The following is a 26,428-nucleotide window of genomic DNA, read 5'->3' on the forward strand; positions in this document are numbered from 1 at the left end:
CCACGCTTGCCACGTACTGTCGACATGCGCAATGATACTCCTTCGTCTCATTCTCTGTGAGGGTGCAAGGCACCAAGAGCCCAGCGGAGGCTTCCCTGGGGAATCTTCGAAAGGATGCTCCGTGGGAAATACATTTGATCAATTGAAGATCTACTGAACCTTTGTTAATTCGATTGAAATTTGGGTATTGTGGCTCGAGCCACGATTAAGATCGATTTGATATTCGTTAGCCTAAGAAAGGACTGGCTGTCTTACTACGTTAAGATTTTTAGTATTTGAATCAAAACTCTGTGACATTTGCAATTGAGATGCTATGCTCTCTACTAGGGGGAAAACGTCCGGCGGAGAAAAAAACCCGGAGAACTATTCCCCGATGTGCGCGTCTAAGAAGGTAAAGAGAGACACGCCGCCTTTCCCCCTTACATGGTTTTAACCAATATCTTCTCTGACTGGCATTGATAGATTACTACGATCAATAACGCCATTAACTTCTACTAATCAAGACAATTTGTCACTCTTTTGTTTCTACAAACTATTTGCTGCATGAAACTTGCTCTCCTCGTATAAGAGGAAAATCATTAGGCACCACTAAGCAGCTATTTTTGCTAAAATTGTGGTACTTATTGCCAGCTGCAGACAAGTTTTGTTATTTTTGTTAGATCAAATACAACTTACTGTCGTGCATAACGATCCATAACGAGAGTCACTGCACGTACCATATTTATGTCTCACGTTCATCGCTTACATTTCCGTGATGTAATGTGAAACGAATATCAATTGCAGTTTGGTAAAATGATTCCGTGAGACGTACGTGCGCAATATTGAAGGCTTACCGGCATGAATAACTCACGTCTTCTTTTTGGTAAGCATACGTTAATATCATTTTTTTTGTACTGAAAACTAAAATTTAAAGTCACGTTATAGAAAGGTGATTCAGAACTTAAGCAAGATATTTTAAAAACCTAAGGCTTTAAAAATGAAGATGATCAAGTTATACGGCAGCCACTGAATATACATTTAGGTGGCAACTGAGGTGTTGAGATGCTCTCTCTCTCTGCAAAAGAAAAAAAAAAACACTAAAAAGGCATTTTCGCTAAAATGCTAAAAGGCATTTTCGCTAAAGCAGCAACTCATGAGTGTACTCTAATTGTTCCACTTTATTCTCTCCACATAAGAACCTTGAAAGACGTCTTAAAAGCTTCGCTTTGTGGACGAGACTTAACAAAGCCGAAGCAGCTGTTCATTTTTTACTTACTCGACGGAGATGTCACCATCAATAATGCCTTTGAGTGACTTTTCTGGTTGCATCTGATGCATGACAGAGACTATTGTTGTTATTTTAAATTATGTTAATCCTGATGCTGTATTTTTTATTACCACGAAAAGTTTTATAATGAGATTAACGTTATTTCCCTTTGAAGTCATGAATAGAAATGTTCACTATTGCAATACTAGTTGTGACGTGAATAAAGGGGTAAGTAAGGGTAAGTAAAGAAACTGTGATGCTGCGTCGGTGGGAGAGTATAGCTGATAATTAGTGTTAACAACTGAGTTGAAAATGTAAATTGGCCACCGTGAAGGGTAAAAAAGCTGACGTGTGACGTGAACTTGTCTTTCGACTAATTTCGAAAACCCGCGCAAATTCCTCAATGTGTCGAAGAAACTGAAGTCATTGCTAAGTTGAAGGCGTGGAACTATATCTTTTTAAGGCTAACTACATTGTAAATCTTCGTCATCACGTCAGAATGTAAATACAAGTGGGAGCTGGGAGAGAGCTTGCCTCCCACCGCTGTGGCCTCGGTTCGATTCCCGAACTTGAGGACGTTTCTCGAAGGTTCCCGTAGAGCTATTCTGTTTTCCTTCAAGATGATAATAAAACTATAAGCTAAAGAAAGGAAATGGACTGATTAGGGTGCCAGAACCTGCCTTTCTAATCTTTGGATTTTGATTTCAAAATATGGCTTCGGGCCTGATAAGCTACCGTGGCTTTTGAGAAACGGGCCACTGGCGTCACCTGTGGGGTTTGTTGTTGGTTCTCTTTCTCGATTCTCGCTCCGAGGGTCTCTCCCCAGGTCCTCTGGTTTTCCTCCCTCCATAATCAGAACCAATATTCCAAATTTAAAATCGACCTGCAGACAGTGGACAGTGCTAAATTTCAATGATTATCATTATAATTATTATTGTTACAAGAGAGAACCTATTATTTCGGCATGAAAGTTGAATTTACTATCATTATTTATATTATCATAATTATCAGATTATCATGGTTATAATTATTACGATTATCTTTATTTATTCGAATGAGATCTATCTTAAATGTACGTTATTTACTCCTTGTCTTTACAAGAAAAATTTTTTTTGAAATTAAATTTTCTTCAAAAGGTCAGAATTTTTCACTACAGTAAAAAAACCCTGAAATGAAATGGGCCTTTCTCAAGTTCGAAAAACCCCACTGTCACTTAATTGAGACAAAGAATATTATTCGCATAAGAACTAAAATTGAATATTTTAATTAGATCCTAGGCTTTGCACTTCACACAGACGGATTGGACATCTCTGAAATGCGTATTTTTGAAATTGGCCATGAAATAAATGAAACACGAGGAACATGTTGCCTTGAATGAAATAAGATAAAGTTATAATTAATTAATAAATTGATGACAGGAACTACGAATAAATAACACATAAGAGTCTTCCCAACATTGTGTTTATCGCGATAAAATATTGAAAAATCTTGCTGATGTTTCCCAGCTGAGCAATTACTACTCATCCACTATTCACCAGCTATTTAATTAAGTATTATGATAACAGAATTTCCGTTAGTTGATGAGGTGAGGTGTTCTTTTTAATCTCTCTTTCATCGAATCTTTTGTCTTAATCAAAGGTAAAGAACGAAGCTGCTAGAGGATGGATTTTGCGTTCCAAGTTTGTCAAAAAAAACTCGATTCCATTCTCACGAATAACACCCTTAGAAACGGTTGCATAGATCTCATTTAATGATAACTTTTAAAGCAAATAAATTCTAAAACTCGACGAAATGACCTGAAATTGCTACCTGAAAATAAAAATAACACAAAAAAACACCATATAAAAGCAAAAGTTTAATTGCTTTATTATTTACGGAGTTCCAGAGCGGAGCCTAATCCCCCATACAAATTAAAGCTTTATAATATTATCCTCTAATAGAGAGCATGGGCCCTCCGCGGATCATTTGTACCGTCAAGGTAATGATTTAAAAGCTTGTGACGCAGTTGGCCATTTTTCTTTGATCGTCACAATCGGTAAATAAAATTTTGCATCACCGGCGACTACATTTGCCGGCATTCGCCGAGTGTGTTGGTTCTCGCGATTTTCTGACCACCGGAGAACGCGTATACTTTTGTCGAAGATTCTAGTCGCTTGAGGTTTGCCCAAACCTAACTCTAACCCGAGTAATTCATTGGAAAACGCGCAAATGAAATATAGGAGAAAGTGCCGAGGAGAGGAACGCGCAAAACTAATATTGGGGCATTTCTGTCCATTCGAGAAAGATGGGTAATCCGACGATAACGAAGGAAAATTTCTTAAGAGCACGACCTTCGTCGATCAATCGCTTTGACGAAGGGCTAACGCTCGAAACGTCAGCTTTCAGTTGAACTCTTTACGGTGGCCAATTTACGCCATTAACTCAGTTGATAATAGTAAATTTCCCTGTTATAGAAGCTCTTGCTTATTTACAGACAAATTTTCTTCGTCAGCACCTTAGGAAATTTATAGAGAACAGTATGGATAGATTCTTATAAATACTTTGCAAAGGCAGAGATAAAAACTAAATGGTTTGTGTAATTCAATTGCAAAATTCTTTAGGGTTTCCTCTTGCGATGTAACTTGCTAAAATTGAGGTACTTCGTTAGGGTTTCCTCTTGCGATGTAACTTGCTAAAATTGAGGTACCAAATCGCGCGATTTTTCACTGGCTTTATGTGAATTGTCAATGAAATGACCTTTAAATGTTCTGCATTGTTCTGTAAGCTATGTTTATGAGAGTTCCGATCGTAAATACATTCCAGCATCAATTAATATTTATAGAATTTTGCAATACGAAGCTTTCCTACTGCTAATGCACTGAGCCCGTCTGGCATTTCAATCGAAGCGCCAATATCCCGCATGTCTCTCTCTTCTCGTATAACTTTCCCCAAGCTCTCACGGTGTACGAGCTATCTGACTAATGACTGGCTGCACATGCGTTAGATTACGTGGGAAGAACAAAGAAATAATTGAAAGCATATCAAACTTATCCCATAGAAAACTGAACATTTGCTTAAATTGGTCCCAAGCCACCGTATTACTCACCTGACATGCGCAGAGCAATTAAATATGCAAAGAGTGCCAATGTTAAAAATGGCGACCAACGGAGTGAAGCGGGAGCATAAGACTCCGAAGAGATTTATTGACGAATTCGCAGAAGCTAAGACCAAGCAATGCAAGAAAATAAAAACTACGGATAAGAATATTTATCCTGTAGAGATAATACAGGTCGACAAAGCGAGAAACATGGCAAAATTAATTTCAAAGGGTACAGCGAGAAATTTGACGAATGGAGGCCATGCGATGAACATAATTTGCCCGTAATGCGATTGGAACCGATGTCAAAACCAATCGATGATTCCTTCAGCGATCGCCAGTAAACTTTTTATGAACGCGTTTACAGGGAGATCAAGCGAAAGTTGTACTCCGGGCGCAGAGAGGATCCAGAAGTTCGTATTGAAATTCAAGTCGATGACGACGTTTTCTATAAAAGTCTTGGAAAGATTTCATCCAAAAAATATCAGAGGAATAAACTAATATATGAAATTCTTTCAAATGAAACTCTGGATTGTTATATCGGCACAAAGTGGAATGAGCGGATCATGAATGAAAACGGCGATTTTGCTTATGTTGTACCAGGGACTGAGATTTTGGTTGACAAAAAGAAACCCCATAGTGGAATTTAAATTAATTTGCGATAAATACGTGAGATCTGAAATCGAAGACGGGCATCGAGTCGTTTTTACATTTGTCCGTGGAGATGGCAACAGATGTGGATACAAAAATATGGTCCATCATTAATATATTTGATTTAGTACATGTTTATTGATTTTGATAGTTGATGTCAAAGAATTATTTTACTTGCATGTGAATTACCTTCATAAAATGTAAACATGTGGTTATAAATGACCCATATATTTCAGTCTGTGATTCTGTTGTAATCAATGCAGTAATTAACATTTTTGAAAAAGACTCCTTGAATACTGTATACAAGAAACATTTCACAGGCATAGCAAATTATTCTACACAACTTCTACTAACAGTTTTTGGGTAATATACTCCTTTAATACATTGATATATTATATCATTACTGATTGATTAAATCACATCTTGGTTTCCATTTACCATCTTTTTTAACAAGATGTGCACAGAAAGTGGGAACATCGCATATGCTGCATTTTGCAGTACATGTTTTGATGGTATGGCCAGAAGTTGAACAGTTTCCACAGTTGTAGCTTTCCTTCACCCTTTCCAAACCAGCAGCTTCCAAAAGCTGTATTCTGTGTTTTTTCAAGAAAAATTGCTTTAGAGCAGAAACCCCTCTATGATTAGATGATCTAAAGTAGTCCTTTGATACAGTGTCATTGTACTTCTCCATACCTTGCTGAGTGCAATAAGCTAAATTTTGGTATAGCTTTAAAAATTCAGGTACATGAACATACAAAGAATGCATATATGGTGTTACATCTTTTGCTTGGTAAAGGTCTAAGAATTTTTGAAACCATTTTTTGATTTTGTCCTTGAGGCTAGAGATAGCATCATTTGTAGTGTAATTAAGTTTAAGATCACCCATAATATCTATGAAATTACCCCAAAGGGCTTGCAGCTTGTCCACATTGTGAAACTTTGGTAATAGTAAGTGGAAATTAATATGTTGGAAAAGCAAGAGTTTTTCAGGTCCAATAAGGTCTCTGTACTCCAACTTCTAGCTGTCCCTATTAATTTTCCATTCAAAATTAATTCCAAGTTCTTTTACAAATTTCTCATACCCAGCCATATGTCTATACTTATTTTGACAAAACCCATTTGAAAAAGTAGATACCTTGTCAATGGCATCTTTCCTGCAAAGTTCCCTGATCAGAAGTTCAATTAAATTATCAGATATTCTCAAAAATAAATGTAGTGTATCAATTATTATATGGTCAATAAGAATAAAATCAAATAATGGCTTGGTTTTATAACTATATTGCTTAGATTTTGCATACTTACCTATTTCTTGTAAATCTCTTGCCCCAAGAGATTTGTCAGTTATAGACCACTTTTTTCTAATGTCAAATCTTTCATTTCTTGGGCACTTACACCAAATACAAGAGAAATTTTGATTAGCAGCCCCTAAACCACAAACACAGGCTAGAAACTTCCAGTCTCCTCCCAAAAAATACTCAATGCTATACTTATGACTATTTACAGTAATTTCTTTTAAATTTGACATTTCATTATTTAGATCAGCAAGGCTTTCTTTAAGATTGTCATAGTTCTCTGTTGTCTTAATTATTGCTAGAACATAGTTCCCTTTTTCATTCATTGCTGCATCCTTTTCATTCAAAATTGTGTGTGACATTTTCAATTAAGCCTTTTCCCAATGTTGGTAACATCACCACTGAGCTTTACTTTAATAGTAGTAACTTTGTCCAATACTCCATTTTTCTGCAGCCTTTTTATCTGTTCCTCAAGACTCTCCCTGAAAGAAATCTGTACTCCCTCTGCCTCCCCTGGTGTACTTCTCAGATTCCAATTGGCATTTAGTTTATCTAGGTGTTTGCATATTTTATATTTTGTGGGCATGTCTTTACACTTCATGGCTAACTCATGCCAAGCTTCATTAGATATATTCAATTTGTCCTTCAAGTAAACCACATATTGATGTCATCAATATCATTGTCAGTCAGTTCTCTTGGCTTTGTTTCCAATAGTTGTAACTCTCCCTCTTCTACCAATGAAATAGTTTCATATTGTTGAGTGTCATTATTAAATACCTCAACCTTGGTGGCAATAAAATTGTAGAGGCCTAAAAATGACAGTGCTGAGTGGCAGTCTTCTTTAAATCCTCGCCTTAATCTTGCCTGATGTTGTTTGGTATAATCAGTGAAACGTTTGCTTTTGTTTGGACCTCTTTGTCCCCTTTTTGCATTCTTGCTGCTTTTTTCGCTAATCTTTTGAATTTTTGTTTGTATTGTTCTTTTCTGTTTTCCGAATCCCTAATAACATCTTCAAGCTCCTACTCAATTTTTAATCTCTTTGCCTGCTCTGCGGCTAAATCCAGTTCAGCTTTCCTTTTCTGCCCACGAAGCTGTTGGTTTTCCTCAATCAATGAGTTGTTTTCAAGCTCATGATAGAAAATTTTGAAGGAGTAGTTTTTTGCCTTCCACGCATCAATAAGCTTCTTTATACTTTCCCCCCCCCCACTTTTTGACGCTTTCTTGAACGCTGAATGGAGGAGAGAAATCTTTTTCCTGAAGACGTTGAGAATTCTGGAATTTATAACAACTCCGCGAATCTCAGATTCCCTCAATATTTTTTCCACGATTCCCACAATCACAGAATCAGCACTTTCGTCGCTCGGCTCTTGATCAGACTTCTTCGACAGGGAATATATGAGATAGCTGATTAAAAAAAAATCAGTTCGGTGAAAAAAAATTGAAAAAAATTACAAAGAAAAAAGAAACAGGTTGGAATACACTTCGATAAGCGCAATTTTTACTTACTTGTTTATTTCGTAAGTAAACCAAGGCAGTTTTTCCCCTTTTGGACCATTTGTTTCTTCGCCAAAATCGTTTTGTGCATCTACCGCCACCGCGAGAAGAGCCAGCGAAGAAAAAATCACCAGTGCGTAAACTTCGAGTCCCATTTCCCGAACCCAAACAATATCCAAACCTCATGTATTATACATCAAATTGCGCCAAATTTATGGGAGTTACTACATCACGGGCGACGAGCGGGGATAGAAAAAACGACCCAAATACGAGTGGTCAGCGGTGAAACAACTTTCATACTTCATATATAGACAGATCATTTGTAGTTTCAGGAAACAATTGTGCTGTAAAGCCGAAGTGTAAACAGTTTACTTCGCTAAATAAAATGTTAAGCAATTCAAAAGTGTTGATTGTACATATATCTTTTACTGCTTTAATAAACAATGAAGGCATCGGTGGCATCCGAAAGGTACCAAGAAGAATTAAATGTACGTTTTGTAGTTGCAGAAAACAATCATGTTGTAAAGCCGAAATGTTACCAAGTTACACTTCGCTACTTAAAAAGTTAAGCAATTTTCCTCAAGCTTTAACTGGAACAATACTTCTTATGCTCTATTGACCAACGGAGGCATTGGGAAAGGCATTGCTGACACCGGGAAAGGCATCAAGAAGAATGATATTCACGTTATGTAACTTGTTGTGTGACGAAAAAAACGTATCTTGACTTGTTCAAAGCATTAATCACAGTTGGCTTCCTTTTCACTTGAATTTTGTTTCCACAGCTTAAGATGAGAAATTTAAAATTTCTATCAGCTGACGTTCTTTTACTGCATATTATATCTATTCAATCGCCCCCAATTTACGTGGAAAAAAGGCAAGTAGGAAAACACTGAGCTTCGAGAAACAGCCATGTTAAGGCTAATGTATTTACCATTCCTTAAATATTTACAATCAAGACCACTCGTTTAGGAGACCTTTTCTCAAAAGATCCACACGTGCAAATAATGCTGTTTTCCGTTCGAAATGTTTTTCTTCCTATTCAATTGAACAACTGACTTAGCTTTTAAGCCGAGAAAAAAAATCACAATTATTGAAAAGGTCATAGACAGGCCTACACAGACTCCCCTGTGTGGTTTTACGTTTGCGACGCAAAAGCCTTTAATTAAAGCTTCGCTCTGACGATGATGGGTAACCACGTGCTTCAAGTCGTGTTTTGAAGTTACACATGGCCTCCTGGAAATTTCTTTCCGAGGAGTTTGTTCTTAGAAGTCTGATAGCTTCTCCTTTAATAAAGCCTTTCTTAACACTTGGCGGGTGGCAAGATGAATAGTGTGTATATTGAAAGGTCTCGGTCAGTTTGTAGACTGATTTTTCAGAGATAACACTGTTGTACTTTTCAACATGTTTATTATCACTCTGAAAGCGTGTACATATAAGATCTTTCAGCTCTGAAAAAAAAAAGCCAAATTGAAAAAACGTTATCTGAGGTCTCGTTTGCCGCAAGGCAGTCGACACTTAAAAAACAAACCAAAAAAACTAAAGGCAAAATATTGCCTTTTGTGACAGCATACCACCCAGGGGTTAAAAAATTTAAAACAAATACTGATGTAAGAATGGAACCTCATCCAAAATCAGCCACTGCTGAAAACAATTTACAAAACGCCTCCGATTATATCATACAAAAGAGGTAAATCCTCAAAGACATACTCGTCAGAGCGAAGCTTTAATTAAAGACTTTTGCGTTGCAAACGTAAAACCACACAGGGGAGTCTGTGTAGGCCTGTCTATGACCTTTTCAATAAACATTTCGGCTTTACAACATGATTGTCTCTGGAACAACAAATTATATGTCTCTATATGAAGTATAAAAGCTATTTCACCGCTGACCGCTCATATTTGGGTCGTTTTTTCTATCCCCGCTCGTCGCCCGTGATGTAGTAACTCCCCAAATTTATTGTTTTTTTCGTATTTCGCGGTAATGACCAGTTTTAGGCATGCGCTTTAGAGTTATAGCCCCAGACTCCATGGCCACTGTTTGCATGTGGCGTGAACCCCTCTTCGACATGTCTGAATCGCCAACCATAAGTCTCAAAAACCCGAACGAAATATTTTAATGATTGCCTTCAAATACAGTGGTATAGAAAGCTTATGTACGTTAGTTTTAGAAACTGAAGGTAAGAAAGATAGCAATTTAAATGAAATACACGAAAAAGAGGAAAATGTTCGAAAATTAGCGTGTTTTTGACTGACCTCAGACTGCGTGACATGTCACGAAAATCTACAGAGGCAGATGTTAAACGTAAGTTTGATATGGAAAGGAAAGAAAAAAAAAACCAAAATGGTTGGAGAAAAAAAACTCTTTAGAGTAGGGACAAATCTAACTCGGGCTGCTCACAACCACGCTTTTCTCTTCGTCTCCTTTTTCATCTTGGAATTGACGACATTTACGCTACTCGTTCCAGTCCGATGGAAAGCTTATTTCATATCGAAAAGAATGCATGCTACGAGCCATGTAAAGAGGTCTGTGAGTTTGTGTGCGTCTGCTTGTGGGAAGGTTGGGGGAGAAATTTTTCTTCTGGGTGTGTCAACTGGTATCCAAATCTTATAATCCTGTTCGGACCCAACATACCATTTTTCACATCCAACATTATACATGTTACACCAGAATTTTACTATCACACCTAACCACAGACCATTAATCAAAATGATCAGGAAAAGAAAGCAATAATACATGAAATACTATACCAACAATCAATTAATTTCTAGCTATACCGATATGGAAGGGAGAAAAGGGAGAAAGCTTCTGTTTGTTTGCTACCGGTACTGAAAGCACCAATTAGCTTCCGTCAGGAGCCCATTACTCATTAATGGGCTCCTGCTTTCGCTGATTTCTAACAGGCGATTTATTAGATCTTATTACAGGACTGTTTCGAATTTCAAAACAGTGAGCTACCTTGGTGTATAACAATTTGTTTAAAAAAGACTGCTCAATAAAGCGAAGGAATGTAAACCCTGCCGAATGACATCTACACTACTCGTTCCAGTCCATTGGAAAGTTATTTCATATCGAAAAGCATGCATTCAACAAGTCATTTATGATAATGGGATTAATATTTATGTTAATGAAGGTTTTTACTACCTAGACTAAATACGGTAAAAAATTAAAACGAAAACGACATTTAAAGAATCTTAATTGAAAATAAAATTAAAAAAAAAAAAAACGATCGTGGAAAGCTGTTCCAACCCCTCTAGCATCTGTACGTGGTATAAAGAGCACTTAAAATCTTGCAGTCAATGTTGTGCAGGAGAATATGGGCTTAGAAAAGTTATTTCCAAGAACATGTCATTTCTTCGCTTATAAATTTTAAATCTAAATCTAGTGCGTAACCATACTTTTCTCTTATGTTGTTCGTATGATTATTAAAATTTTTGTTTGATCAGATATTTCGAGATACTACATGCACTGTTTTAAAGCAATTCCATCTGCGATCCCTTGCAATATCTACTTTTGGTTATATTGACATAAGACACTCAAAACACCAATTCACGGGAAAAAAAGTAGACTTTTGATCCACTGAAAGCCAGTTACACCTATTAGCGAAAATATACTTTTTTGGACAACAGCGATCGATGAATTTATTTTTGACTGAGACGGATGACAGATCTCAGTCTTAAATTTGCTATGGAGTTCAATACGCCCGAAACAATGGACAGAAAATCTGACCAAAATCCAATGCTTCCGCGGGTAGGCTTACCTCAAATCTTTTAACGTATTTTGTAATATGGTGAACGTACATTCAAATACCATTAAGATAATCTCTTTAAATCTGAAAGCTTCAAGTCGCCCTGTTAAGATCAAGAATGGATTTAACAAAATCTGTCGATAACTTTCAGATTAAGTTGTATTTGGCCTAAAAGGATATTGTAAACTTAGCAAAAAGACAACAACTGAGTACTTTGTTATGGAAGCATTTCGGGTGATTAAAGAGAGATTGCAAATACTCTGTTCGCAATAGGCGTCATTTCAAATTTTCTTAAATTCCAAGGCTGTTCTAAGGTCAAAGTTTTTGTGAAGCATTTCTGGAATTCGTTTTAGAGACTTCCTCATGATTAGAACGCAAGAGGGCGTTCTGGGGAGCTAGGGAACCAATATTATTCCAATAGGGGCAATAGATATACAGGTTTAACTGAGCCGGGAAATTTTTTCCCGAGAGGGCTGCAACTTGATTCCCATGAATTAAGGTGGTTCCCTGCACAGAGCTTTCCCCGGCGAGGGAGAGGTGCTATGTCTTATTTGACTGTCTATGTAGATCAGTTTTTGTTCTTTAGGGCAATCACATCCGATCTTTGACTAAGATGTCTCTCGAGAGGAAATGACGCTAACAGAAGGCACAGGGATAAAAAAATAAACTTCCTTATCTAAAAATACGTAAGGCCAACTTTCCTAGCTAAGCCTGGGCAACGCGCATCGCGTTTACTCGGGCGAATTACACATAAACGTGGAACCCACGTGAAAGTCACACGACTTTCCAGGGGGCAACGAAAATCGTGGCACTTGCGTAGAGCGATTGTGTTACGCAATATCAATTTTTAACAAAATTTCATCCAAACATTGTATTTTCTAAAAAGAACCTGCTGTTGTCAGAGCAACAGATGACATCAAGTTTATATTTTCATTATAGAATGTGCATACGCTAAAATATCAAAATAGTTTCGGTTTCTAGAACTCCTCTTCAAATGAAATTTCCTCCTCAATAAATTGGTATTCGTCTTTCTCCATTTCCTGGTGTAACTTTAATTCCATCACGTCTTTAAAAAGCTGTTCAAATTGGTGTCTTAGCGACAAATCTTGAGCTTGCATTAGCGTTAGTTCGCCTCTTATCCATTCAATGCTCATGTCAATGTTAGAAATCCTTTCTTTAAGACTCAAAGGTCCGTTCTGTTCTAAAATGGCTACGTCATGATCATTTGAAAGGCTTTCACTTTCTTTCACTTTCGCTGAACTTTCAGACGTTTCAGCACTTTGTTCGTTAGCACAGTTTGCTAAGTAACGTTCTTTGCATTCCTCTGCTCGGTAATGTTTCATAACTGAACCATTAATCGTAACTTTAACATGTTTTTCTGACCCTTTTAAGTCGGCATCCGAAGCGTGACTATCTGGCGTTAAAAGGTCTGAGGTCTCTTTTGCGACTAAATCGCCAAAGGGCATCTCTTGTGGGGCGGTAAGAACTTTCCCATCTGAAGTGAACAGCGACATCTCCAAAACATTGTTATTATTGCTTATATTACTCGGTCGCTCCGCTGGTTTCCCTGTGTTGCTTGTCATCGAGTACAATTGACCAACCTTATAATTACTGTTGTGACAGCTATCAGAGAATTCCTTGTGTGAGCTTCGTTCGCCAGTTAAAGTTTCCACAGCGGCCATACGAAACACGGGCCGCTTTCCAAGCTCGGTTCAAAATGCGTTTAGCGCTCACTTTCCAGTGCAGATAGGTTTTTTTCTATTTCCTTGCTTTAAAGCTTTCGCAAGTGATTTACTAGTAGACTAATTATTTCCTGTGAGATTTACCCCTAATCTTGTTATTTCCCTCATCACTCACCCAAATGTTAAACTTGGAATGTAATGAGATATTTTAAGTAATGACTACATCGCGTGCTTCAGTCACGTTAACCGGAAATCCTACAGGATATTATCGTTTTTTTTTTTAAAACGTCCTATTAAGTGTATCTAAAAAAAACGTAGATGATGGTGGGAAGCTAATAAGATGTGGAATTGAACATTAAAAACAGAAAAGAGAAGAATTCAGGTTTTAATGCACAATATAGAAATGAAGTACGATTTGTCACGCAGTTTGCGTTATACTAAATGCAGAACTGAGTGGAGACTGGGTTTGAAAGTTAAAGATGGTGCCGAACAGATTTAACCTCTATGCCTTGGCAAGGCTGTTAATGGTACTTTTGTATTCCGGTAGACAAATTTCTGCCGATGATAGTCAACAATCTCAGCATTTACCGCGAAATGTGACTAATATTGTTTTGATTGGCGCCACTGGGGACCTCGCAAAAAGATATTTATGGCAAGGTTTTTTCTCGCTCTTCATAAAAGAATCGAATGAGAGGAGTACTGTCAGAGTCTACCCTACGGCGCGTGAAAGTGTCGAGTCTGGCCAGAAAAAGATTGATGATATCTTAAAAGCGTCTTTAAAGTGTTCTGAAAGCAAAACGTTAAACTGGTGCTTAGAGAAAAAGAAAGTTTTTGTGGATCAAAGTGTAAAGGAATACCATCGACTAAAAAATGACCAAGATTTCATATCTCTGTGTCAGATTATGGGCGATGATATAGCGGCAGGCGAAAGAGAGAGGGGCCTCATTTTCTACCTGTCTGTGCCTCCATTTGCGTACACACAGATAGCGAAAAGGATTGATTCCTTCTGTCGTCGTGCTGAAGATAAACATGGCTGGATTCGCATAGTCCTTGAGAAGCCTTTTGGTTCAGACCTGGCCTCTGCGCAGGAGTTAGCTCGAAGCTTGTCGAATTATTTCGACGAGAAGGAAATCTACCGAATTGATCACTACCTTGGCAAAATAGGAGTTGCTCAGATCTTAGAGTTTCGGTATAGCAATCGTAACTTATACAAAGATTTGTGGAACAGTGATCACATTGAAAGAGTAGAGATTGTTTTGAAAGAGAAGAATGACTGTGAAGGGAGAACTAGCTTTTACGACCACTATGGTGTTATCCGAGATGTTATGCAAAATCACATGACAGAGCTTCTTACTCTGGTTGCCATGGAGTTACCAGACAGTCTGAATGACAGAATAAGCATCATGCAAAATAAAGTGAGGCTGCTAAAGGAGATCAAAGCTATGGATAGATGGAGTGGTGTTATTGGTCAGTATAAAGATTACAACATGCACTATGGCCAAGAAAATAAAAAAGATGACAATTCAAATACCCCAACTTTTGCTGCTGTGTCCATGTTTATCAACAATGCTCGCTGGGATGGTGTGCCTTTTATTTTGGTTTCTGGAAAGCAGCTTGATGAGCGCACAGCTTATGTGCGTATAGTTTTTAAAGACAATGTACATAAAGTTCAATCTGGAGCATCATATGATAATAACTGTGATATCAGGCAGTTAGTGTTTAACATTCAAGGTGAGAAACTCACTAAACCAGGTATACTTCTTTCAGGTTTTCTTCCAAAGCCAAAGTCTTTTAATCCATTATCATCAGTAGCAATTACAAAGGATCAGCTGTTTGGTTGTTCAGCCAACAGTTTCAATGCATTTATCTTCAACAAATCAGCTGATGCTTATACAACTCTAATTTCTGCTGTCTATCATGAACAGAAAAACTTATTTGTTGGAATGGAAGATCTCATATCTTCTTGGAAAGTGTGGTCATATTTTCTGGACACTTTGAAAAGAGAATTACCTCGCCAATATGACCAGAAAAGCTTGGATGTGTTGAATTTTGTTACTTCAGGAGAAAGACTTGAGTTTTCTTCAAATAATGATGATGGAAGTTGTGATGCGAACAGAATATGCAAATCCAATGAACCACCAGCTAACTATTACAAACAAGAAAAATTTAGGAACAGCAATCTGGTAACTGGAACAAAATCCCAAGTAATAAGAACTCTTGCCAATAAAATTATTGGCCATGCCCTCAGAGAGGTATCTGCCAAAGGGGTCTTTCACCTGGCCTTGTCAGGTGGTACCTCTCCTGTAATGCTCTATGAGACCCTTGCATTTATGGCCAAAGAGTTCCCATGGCTTCATTCTCATGTGTGGCTTGTGGATGAACGATGTGTCCCTCTAAACAATCAAGAATCCAATTTTTATTTAGTTTACAAGAAACTTTTGCAACATGTACCAATTTCTCCTTTCAACTTTCACCCAATGCATGTTATGTTAAAAGGTGGATTGTGTGCGCAAAGTGATGAAGGAGCTGAAAATTATGAGGCTGAGCTCAGCAGGTCCCTCAGCAACAATCAGTTAGATTTTGTTGTTCTTGGATTAGGTTCCGATGGTCATACAGCTTCTTTGTTTCCCCATGAATCAGCTCTAAACGAGAAGGAAAAATTTGTTACTTTATCTGAGAGTGGTCAAGATTCTGCAGTGAAAAAGAGAATGACGATGACTTTTGGCCTGCTTAACAAGGCTAAATCTGTGGCTGTTCTTGCTCTGGGTGACCAGAAGAGGGATATAGTGAAAACTATTTCCAGTGTTAATGTTGATGTATGGAATTACCCTATAACTGGCCTTAACCCAGAAAATGGGGAATTGACTTGGTTCATTGATAATGTTGCTCTTGATAATCATTAACAGGGCTACAGCAGTACATCACAGCTTTTAAATCTTTCAAAAAAATTATTTAGCTAAAAATTTTGGAACCTGAACAATTTGAGTTTATCTACCCCATCCCCTAACCATTGACATTCCCATTTAGTTTATTTTGTCCCTTTTGGGTTTTTTTCTATTGTGTTGGACTAACATTTCCAAGCTTCCTTCACATTGAAGGTAAGTTTGCTCATTGCCTCCAAAAAAAGCACAATTTTAGAATGAAACTTGCTTGATATGCAAATATAACCTGCAAAAATTGAAATTTAGTGCATTTCTTGATGTACCAGTATCTTATGACTTTGAATAGTATCCTTGTCTGGTTCTTAATCATTGGATCAAAATTTCTGTTGGGGCAACCACCTACTGGTGTGATTTAGTCAGCACAATCTGGGTAGAGTACCAAACTACCATCAGGACATTTGAGTGGCAGTTGACACCTGCTTGTTTTCATCCCTTCCACCTATCTAATGTTTACCTATCAATGGTAGTTTCATGCTCATCATCACCAAACAGTATTGACACAATGATTTGAGCACCAAATCTGAAAGGACTCTTCACAGTTCTTTTTGCTTTTTTTACTCTTATGTATTGTGACAATCATGTCAGAAATAATGGGTTGAGTGGTTGGTGTAATGACTTTGTTTTAAACTTCTGGGGAAAATGATGTAAAGGTCCTTGGGTATTATTGTCCATTTTAGCTAGGAAGTGCTTCAGCATGATGAATATGTGTATTTAAAAATCTTTGTGTGTGTTTCCCTTTTGAATATCATATGTTTTCCACTTAAAGAGTCTTAACTGTTCAATGTATTTATTAGAATTTTTAATGAGCTTTGCCTCCCTCCCTTACAGGCCTCTGTCTAGTAACCCCCTCCTCCCCCTCTTCTTGAAACCTAGGAAATGAATCAGTCCCAGGAGGCATGTTATTACAATATTTATTATGAATAATTAAATTAGTAATTTTTAAAATAAACTATTATAAATACTATTATGGTGTTTTCTGTTTTTATATACCACTGTATTTGTTCGAAATATTGTTTGTGTATATTTATTATGGTTAGCTGCATGGGCTTTATAAAGTTTTCCCAGATCTTACATAACAATCATGTAGTTAAATCTCTTTAACAGAAACAGGCATAGATACACTGGCTTATCAGTCTAAGTGTGGTGTGGTAAAGAAAGCTGATAGTCTTCTCAATTGGAAAAAAAAGCAATAAAAAGCTCTTAAATGAAGAGCCCTAAAGACTGAAATATTTTCACTTTCCTAAGTATAAATTGTTGATATTTTTGTCAACAAAAAAATGTCAGTTTTGTAGGAACACTTTCACTATCCATCTGGCCTTCCTATACTGTCCACCAAAAAAAACTTGATTATACTCCTGTAAGCACTAATGGGGATTTTCACTCTGCTCACACCATTTCAATTGCTTTGCTGATAAACAGACCCATGGGTTTCAAACTTAATAAATAGAATTGGAAAATAACCTGTGATGGGCTAAGGTAAATTATTATTTTTCCTTCATCCATCAGCTGACTTTTACTCTCCTGGTTCCCTTTGAAGGAGAACAAGAGGCTCTAGCAGTTGAAGAAGTGACTCTCAGGCTTGAATATTTACTCAAGGTCATACCCAACCTGTGGTTTTGCACTAGCACTGGGCTGCTGGTTTTCCCCAGAAGGCAGTTGATTTTATAAAATAAATGTCCTTGTTTTTCAGCTTTAGGTTCTCTTTACACTGTTCCCTAAAATGAATGTTCAGATTTAAGGTTCAGCTAAATTAAGGATAGTTTACAACGCAGTTATGTTAAACAACAGCTAAACTTTGTTGAAATAATCAGACCTAAGAGCATAAGTAGAGTTCCATTGTCCCGAAGTCCTATCTTTCTCATTCATTTTGTTCCTTACCTACCACGTGACCAAAGGCAGGGAACTCTGGGAACGAAATTGGGTATTTCTTCGAGATCTGGCTGACAGTTACACCAAAATATACGAATAAGAATCTTCCTCTTTCTCTGGTGGACCAGGTTACTTTTTGGATATATTCAAAGCTGTAAGGTATGTGTACATAGATAAGGTATAAATTAAATGATTATTTCTTGTTGTGTCTGATGAGTTGGATTTATGATTTTCGTTCCCGAAATTTACAACAGGGCATTTGTGAGGCTCCTAGCTCAACTTTTCACAAAGTTGCTGCCAAGCGATCTAAAATCAGATTACCCGGGATGAAGATTAGTTGCCAGCAAAAAAAGATAGCTTTGAAATCGTTTCTGAAGTTTCACGGAACGTGCCAGTAAGAGCTTGACACTCGAAAAGCCAAGAAGAAAGAAGCAAATTTATACTTTAACCACTTGAAACTTAGAGGAAACTTGGATGTTTTTGTGTATGAAAATGTACAAAAGTTTTTAAAAATCGTCCATGCTTTAAATGTTGGATAAGATTACTTTACTTTCACTTTGTCCGAAAAGCCAAGCAGCACACATCTACCATCAAATATTATTTGTTGTTTTCTGCAATTTGTCAATGAAAAATGCAGTGGGTAGTATATTTAGTGTCCAAGATAACACAAGCTAAGCTAAGATACCTTGTTTTTACAATGCCTAGAAGAGCTGCTTGTGGAAAACATGAAATATCTCAATTGTTCTCATTGCAAACAAACTGAAGACAGCCAAACAAGAGGCAATTTTCTTTTTTTAAGCACTCAAGAGTCAGAAGTAGCTTTGAATTCTAATATGTTATTTTGAATTTTATTACCACTCAACAAGATTATAGCTTAAGTGATGAGGTTATCCTCTGGTGTGATGCTTCTGATACAGGGTTAGGAGCTTCTTTACTTCAATTACAGCATACAAGTGAGCTTTGCCTTGTTCCAAGTTAAGCTTTATTTCCTCCGTAAACATTCAAATTCCTCCATAAATATTTAAATTTCGGTGTAATTGTCATAAAACTGTATCCTCCTGTTGTCTTTTTGGCCTCATAGATTCTCTATTGACATTTGGTGTGAACACTTCACCTGAGCCACCCATGGATGACAGAAGGGAGAGGCAGACCGAAGGAGAGTCAACTTTCAACACTTCAACTGCATTGTACAGACCTGACAATGAACCAGCAGTTTCAGCTTCTTATTCCTCTCAAGCAACACCTACTCAACCAGCAAAATCAGCCAAGTGTATGCCCAGTGGTTTTTCAGCTTCTTTTCCTGCAATTGAGGTGAAAATTTGAATCCTTACTCTACCTTGTGTTTTTCCTGGGTTATCCTGAATTGTTATTGTGACTTCTGCCTCCTATATGTTAGGAGGCAAAGCCACTTTGTTATGGGAATGAGTGAGTGAATGATGTTAAGTAACAATAGAATTTCAATCTTGACCCAATTTTGGCAGTATGTTTCCCACTACTTCTTAATGTTATTTTTTTTTTGGAGATCGACATTTGCACCTGATACACATTTGAGTTCTCTCCTTTCAGAATTTCAGGCTTCTAGCTACTAGTGCATTATGTTTTCAGTTCTTGCAGTGACTATTATTGTTAATATGATTATTTGTTACCATTTAATTATTGGTGGAATGTCAATCAGTAAACGTATTCTTGAATCATCTTTCTCTTGTGGAAATGGCGGGTTGGTGACTGTCATAAATATTTGGATGTGGCAGGTTTTCTGTTTGCATGTAAACACAGATCTTCTGCAACACTTCCTTCTAGCGTCAATATACAACCTTTATATTTGTTCAATGCAGTTAAAATTATGCTTAATCAGTTGCTACATACAGTCTCAGACTGCCTATTATTTTTCAAAGAATTTCTGCAGAGAGTTCTTATTGTCCAGTTAAACCAAATGTGACACCAATAATGACAATGATAAAATTAATAGTAACAACAGTAATTTATTATTATTATGATATTGATGATGCGTGTAAAAATTATAATAGGTCAATTCCGAATTAACTTTTGCCTCTTTTTCAAAACAAGGCCTGGTGCTTAACCATTCTTATGAAAATGAGTATAATTTGCATTTGAGGGAAAACTAACACTCATAAGAAAGGATGAATTTGCTTTGGAAATGAGGCCTTAGATAACACTGAAAGGGCCTGTAGATGTATTTAATAGGCTTCAAGTCGCTCAGCATATGACTGGGACTTGGATTTGACTTGTTCGTCCTCTGGATTCAAAAGTTTACTAGTTTACTTTGATTGATCTAACTTTTTATATGGTTTAAAAAGGAAATTACAAAAATAGAGTGCATTACTCTACAGATATAACTCTAAAAGGCTCTGAGTTACATCTTTTCATTGTATTGTTGCATTCACTGATCTTGATGTACTGATAAGCTGACAATGCATGTGTTTCCCCTTCTTCCAGGATTGTCGTTCAAATATTCCTCAATCCACGTCTTCTGCAACAGGTACTGGCTCAAGCAATATTTCAGCTCCAATATGTTATTGACATCTAAAGATAATTGTGGATACTTTTTAGAAGAACTAAATAGATAACCTTAAATAGTTTGTATTTGTAGTATTTCGTTTCCCTTTCTAGATATTTACATTTTTTTAACTTTGAACAGCCGCTTGTTCTGAACATTACTTCAAATTTATGTCATTGTAGGTTTGTTTGAGTGTTATTTTTTATGTTGTTTCATCAGTGAATAATGTAAAATTTAATTTGCCACTGCATTTTTTTCAATTGTTCTTCCCTCAAAGCTTGTCAGTTTTAATTAAAATTTTTGATCTACCTCATTGCATTTAGGGATGCTGGCCACTTTGAAATTGTGCCATCATTTCCCCCTAAATTACAGGCAAGGTGCAAAAGTAACAGCACTTTGCATTTAGTAATGCTGGCTGCTTTGAAATTGTGGCCTCATTTTCCCCTAAGTTACCTGCAAGGTGCAATAGTACAGCACAGCAAATTTTGCATGGTTGCATGTAGGATTCTCTATCACTCCTCTGGCCAACTAGAGGCCCAATGCAAAAATTAAGATACTTTCAAGAAGAAGGCAATTTACTGTAATTTACTCTTTGACATCATTTGATCTTAAACCTTTCAGATAACATGATACATCCTTTTTAGCATATAACACACAAGTGAATAGTGCTTTCGTGTGTGCTGGTGCGGAAATGATTAGCTACTTCTATTTACCTCCAAGCAGCGGAAGAGGCAAAATTGCGGGTCAAGAATTAAATTTTCAACCTTTCTTTGGTATTTTGACAGAAGTACATAAATTTTTTGGTTTCTATGTGGTATAGACTAAAACAATTTTTCACCTCAGTTAGTAATTACCGGTATTAATTATTGATGCACAAAGGTAGAAAGAGTGAATAAATAAATGAATTTTTTTTCCAGGAGAAAGTCATAGAAAGAGGAGAATGTCCCCTGACTGCACTAACTGGGATTATAAACAACCCGAAGTTACTTCTGTGGACACAGCAGGTAATTTAAAAAGCCTAATGTATATTTTTAGTAGCCCTCTCATGGAGCAGTTAAGTAAAGGATTATGGATGGTGTGAGAGTCTATATACGGCGATAAGAACTGAGTGAGATGTGTTCTGCTGAAGAACACATCCCAAAGAAGCAGTTCTCAAAGCCACACAAAAGGATGCAGTGAGAGTGGCTTCTTTGTACACGTTAACTTGTGTTTACAATATAACGCCTTTTTCATCCCACAATCAACATAAGAGCATTCTGAATGAGCTGCTGGCTTTAGCTCTGTATGGGGTTGTCTTATCATCTATGGCTGTCGATTGTTACCAGGATCACTAAAACTGAACATACCCACAAGGAATGATTTCCATCTCTATTGGCCTTATAAATGTTTATGGCGGAATACTCAGCAAAGACCCCAGGCCTCACTTTCAAGTTGTAGGCTGATTAATTTTATTTTAAAAGTATTCTCAAGACATTGAAGAGTAAAAAAAAATCACACAAAAACAACAGGAAAGTAGCAAGTATTCAAAGTCAGTGTGCATAAGATCTATTATTTGTCATCTCTGCTTACTTTGGTTTTGAGAGCTGATTAGCACAATTGAATGAAATTGGAATTATTCGTTTCCCATGTGTGATTGGTTAATCTTGTTTGGGAAACACAGTAACTAGGAGAACTCTGAAAATTATTTCTTTGTGTAGTAAAACAAGGTACACCAACAGATGAGGAATTGGAAGAATTAGGAGACGAAATTGCTGAAAAGTGGATGAAGCTTGGACGACGCTTGGGGTTCAAGGATCCAGAACTGCAGGATATAGACCAAAGACACAGGCAGCTATGTGAGAGGGGATACCACATGTTAATTCACTGGAGACAGAAGAATGGCTCTGCAGCAACTTATCAAATTTTGAATGCTGCATTACAGCATAAATTCGTACAGCGCAAAGACTTAGCAGAACGAATCTGTTATAAATATGGTAATTATTTTAACAATATTAGTTAATCTGAGGAGGAAATAAAAAGTAAGGCTATCTGCGACACATTACTAAGTAGTTTTACCATATTCCTTGAAACAGTTCCAAATCTTAAATGTCGAGTGGCTGGCTTACAATTCGATGTGTCCAGATTTGTCAATAATGAATGTTGACCCTCTATCTACAAGAAGCGAAACGACCCTACTCCGTCTTCAACCAATCATTTCACTGAAATTAAGTCTGAGCAATCCGGAATTAGTGCGTTCACTTGAAGAAAGAGGTTAGTTCAAAACAGTTAAATTACAAGCCCACGACATATATTGATGCTGTAACAGACCGATAAGTAAAGCCTACTGAAACTTCTGTCGAAATAACTTGCCGTATGAAGACAGATCTCCAGGGAATTTTTTTAGGCGACAATATGTCTAAGTAAATTTGTTAACTGCCAGGATCATTAATGTCGAAAGCGTTATGTGCTTGAATAGAAAAAGAGAGATAGTAAATTTTGAGCTCGCTAATAAAATAAAGAGAGATGTTTCCTCGTTTTGCTGCAAGCGGGGCACAAAGAAAAAATCTTTAGTCCTCATTCCAAAAAAAAAGTGAGAAGACAAAAAAAAGGAAGCAACTTCCTTTTGTAAGCACGCTCAAACTTTACCATCTTTGGTATTCTGTGTACCACTAATTATGTTTATCGACTCGTTTTTTTCCAGAAGCCGACCTCCTTCCTGGGAACAGTTTTGATGTTAAAATTTGTCGGAAAAAACTTGCAGAGCATTACAAGAGAACCGCCAAGGTGCCAACCTCTGTATGGTCCAAAAACAATGCCCTGAATATTCACGAGATCTACACTCGACTGTCTTTGGTGAAAGAGGAACAAACCCCAGTTGGAAAATCACGGCCTGAGCTGAATCACTACACTGATGTGCTCACGGAGAACAAGAACGGATTGCCATCAAACAGGATACTTGTGCAAGGGCAGACTGGAATTGGGAAGAGCACGTTTGTGAAGAAGCTGGCTATTGACTGGGCTGAACTCGACGAAAACAGGTTGACAGATGAACAGAGAGCTATCCTGAAAAAGTTCGAGCTTGCTGTTATTATTGATCTCAAGAAAGTATCTAAACATAAATGCTTTAGAGATACCATAAGCGCCTCCCGTATTTTTGCCGATGAGGACACAGCCATGAAGGACGGTCTGCTAAGTTACATCACCCACAACCAAGACAAAGTTCTCCTCGTTTTTGATGGATACGACGAATATCGTTTCGGAAGGAACTCTGATATCTTTGAGATATTCAAAGGAAACAAGCTGAGAAACTGTTGTGTGTTGATAACAACTCGAATTTCCAAAGCGGATGAGCTGAAAGAATTTAAGGACGTGTATGCTGAGATCACTGGGTTCAATAAAAATGACAGAAACTCCTTTATGATCACAATGCTTGGTGACAAAACACAAGCAATAGCATTACGGGGTTATCTTGTGAGGCGAAAGATGATCAATTTGGCGAGAGTTCCGCTACTTCTCCTGTTCTTTTGCACTCTGTGGAAAAATAAAAATTCCAGGAGTTTTACTAGCTCGAAGACAAAATTATACGTTGCGATCGTCCAGTATGTTTTGGATCATAATGAAGGAAAATGTTCTCCTACTTACTTTCGCAAAATTGAAGATTTTAAAGAGGTTCTGGCTGAAATCGGAAAGGTGGCTTTAGAATGTCTGCTAAAGAACGATCATGTATTCGAATATGATCAACTATCTGCTGCCATCCTTTGTGAAGAAAATCGGATTATAGGCTTATTTCAAGTCAGTGAGTACTCAGAAAATCTTTGACCAGCAGGGATGGTATCGTTTATTCACAAGAGCATTCAAGAGTTCTTAGCGGCATGGTATATCACCAACCAATGTGTCACTCAAGGAAATCTCGGTGGAATTAAAGACCGTGCCCGAACCTGGAATAAGTGTAGGTCCTTTGAGAATGTCTTTAAGTTTATTTGCGGTTTGTCTAATGACGCAGCGGTGAAGGTTTTTGAACACTTGACATCAGTCAGAATCTCTGACCCAATACTGAATTCTGATTTTAAGACAATGCCTGTTAAAGAAATCACGACAAACGTGACACGTTACGTTACTGCCATGCAGGATAACTTTTTGTTCTTTGCGTACCTCTTGTTTTGTGAAGTTGAATCTAAAACTGAAGTTTTGAGACATTATTTAGATTGCACCCAATCATCTTAATTTTAAAACATGGAAAGCTACTTTCTAACATTTGCCCGAAGGCACGGAAATTTTAAATGAATTTGGGGTTTGTGGTGATAACAGGAGGAGTTGGATGGTGGTGGAGCTGGTCAAATCGCCTGGGTTTCTCTATTGCGTAGACATTGCAGCAGATGTTGAAGCTGTTAACTATTTGATTAAATTCGGAGCAGTCCTGAAGTGACAATTGCACTTTTGTTGCATCCATCATTTCCACTGTGGCCAGGCACTGTTTTCACTGAATTTTCACTGATGTGTGATGACCATGCCAGACTATTCACTGAGAATTTTACTCTATCTCACTCCACAAGTTTGTGTTTCGAGCCGTCATCTCTGAAATTTCTTAGATCTCTAAACATTGGTGTACACGTTAACGAGCAGAAAGTGCGCTGTTTTAGTACAATAATTAGAGACTTTAAGAATTTTGAAAGGATTGGAATGAGGGTGTTAAATGAGAGTGCTTTTGAATGTCTGGAACAAATACCAAATCCTCTCACGTGTCGTCTGAAGCTGGAAATTACGTTCCGTCTGAAATCGTCTGAAACATTGAAGCTCGATGGTTTGTTACCGCGATTTAACAATGGCCTCATCATATTTAGCCTTGAATTGGATAACTGCTGTGCTGAAGCAGAAAACAAACTGGTTTCTCGCATCACACACAAGACTCTTGTGCAATTGGATCTGTGGAACATGAGATTGACTCCAGCAACAGCCGCAGCAGTTGATCGGTTACTTCCTGAAATGTCTCTCGTTAAGTGGGAGGAAGTGGAGCACCGTACAAGTGGAGGAAATAGAGGCTCTATTTAGTGGATTTAATAAAACATTTTCAGCTTTAGAAGGTTTTGAATTCTCTTTTTTCAGTCGCAGAGGTTGTCTCGCTTCACTTACTGAGTGTCTTCGTTTCTTTCCCAGCTTGTGGTTTGTTGATCTTAGACTTTTAAATTTGGATGAGAGGGACTTGCGTGGTTTGTTGGACAGTTTGAGATTCATTCCTAATCTAATGACGCAGAAGCTACGAGGCAATCCACTGAGGGAAGAAGACGGGGTGAAATCTATCGTGAAACAAGCACTACCTCAGGTTGACGTTTTATGTTATAATTAACACCAGGTTCATTCAACAAGTGAGAAATAGGCAGAAGGACTGACTTAAGGAATTATAAGTGACTTAAGCTACTCGTCCTAGTATCAGACACAATGTCATTTTTTGAGCAAAGAACTTAACATTTCATAATCGAAGTTTATAGAGCTGTTTGTGAAGTTGCCCGCATCAATACTTTTGAGGTATTTTTGACAAATTTTAGTTGAGATACACGAACATAAATGCTTATATCGAAAGCCCTAGTCGTACGGTGACATGAAATACGTAGCACCATAATGAATTTAGCTGACCTTTTTAAATTCATGGAGCAATTTTTTATGCAAATTAGGTTGTTCAGTAAACTACTTATTTTGACAAGAGATATTCTGATGTTTTGTTGACTACTTAAAGTAATTACAACGAAGCTCACAGTTTTCCCTGAGGTTTGCTCTCTGAAAACTGTTCGCATCTCGGAACAGATAGTGACCGTGGACAAATATCCGTGCATATTTTCGCGCCAAATGAAGGCTATTGTTTATACAATTACAGACGGCAAAAACCTTTAGCGATCAAGTTGTGTATATTCTTAGATGCACTTTTTCTGGTAAGATGCAGG

General features: G+C 37.4%; 3 protein-coding genes, 2 long non-coding RNA genes and 1 pseudogene across 6 annotated transcripts; 5 read left to right on the plus strand and 1 right to left on the minus strand.

Moving 5' to 3' along the window:
- Positions 1-58: 58 nt before the first annotated feature.
- On the plus strand, positions 59-2,700 carry LOC113666455 (uncharacterized). Its single transcript, XR_003445796.2, has 3 exons — positions 59-391; positions 784-862; positions 1,176-2,700. It is a non-coding gene; the product is annotated as an uncharacterized LOC113666455 (long non-coding RNA).
- A 1,043-nt stretch (positions 2,701-3,743) lies between these two features.
- On the plus strand, positions 3,744-4,062 carry LOC149049145 (uncharacterized). The gene is made up of 2 exons (XR_016184901.1): positions 3,744-3,881; positions 3,929-4,062. It is a non-coding gene; the product is annotated as an uncharacterized LOC149049145 (long non-coding RNA).
- A 1,026-nt stretch (positions 4,063-5,088) lies between these two features.
- On the minus strand, positions 5,089-8,016 carry LOC149049146 (uncharacterized). Its single transcript, XM_089200035.1, has 2 exons — positions 7,772-8,016; positions 5,089-7,669 (listed from the first exon to the last, which is right to left on the minus strand). The coding sequence occupies exons 1-2, from the start codon at positions 7,912-7,914 to the stop codon at positions 7,285-7,287; spliced, it is 528 nt and encodes a 175-aa protein (XP_089056161.1). The 5' UTR covers positions 7,915-8,016; the 3' UTR covers positions 5,089-7,284.
- A 5,469-nt stretch (positions 8,017-13,485) lies between these two features.
- On the plus strand, positions 13,486-17,090 carry LOC113666448 (GDH/6PGL endoplasmic bifunctional protein). The gene has a single exon (XM_027182238.2). The coding sequence runs from the start codon at positions 13,664-13,666 to the stop codon at positions 16,085-16,087; it is 2,424 nt and encodes an 807-aa protein (XP_027038039.2). The 5' UTR covers positions 13,486-13,663; the 3' UTR covers positions 16,088-17,090.
- Positions 17,091-18,031: 941 nt separating this feature from the next.
- On the plus strand, positions 18,032-26,192 carry LOC149049147 (nucleotide-binding oligomerization domain-containing protein 2-like). Of its 2 annotated transcripts, none has more exons than XM_089200036.1 (6): positions 18,032-18,154; positions 19,077-19,306; positions 20,453-20,495; positions 21,431-21,517; positions 22,211-22,486; positions 23,194-26,192. In XM_089200036.1, exons 2-6 carry the CDS (start codon positions 19,121-19,123, stop codon positions 24,309-24,311), a joined length of 1,710 nt encoding a protein of 569 aa, XP_089056162.1. In that variant the 5' UTR covers positions 18,032-18,154; positions 19,077-19,120; the 3' UTR covers positions 24,312-26,192. The 2 variants fall into 2 exon arrangements, with proteins under 2 accessions (XP_089056162.1, XP_089056163.1); XM_089200037.1 differs by having other exon boundaries at positions 18,034-18,154; positions 23,197-26,192.
- Positions 24,987-25,836, plus strand: LOC149049148 (uncharacterized; annotated as a pseudogene).
- Positions 26,193-26,428: the final 236 nt, after the last annotated feature.

The sequence above is a fragment of the Pocillopora damicornis genome, chromosome 3, assembly GCF_964200805.1.
Source record: "Pocillopora damicornis chromosome 3, jaPocDami1.2, whole genome shotgun sequence".
NCBI lineage: Eukaryota > Metazoa > Cnidaria > Anthozoa > Scleractinia > Pocilloporidae > Pocillopora > Pocillopora damicornis.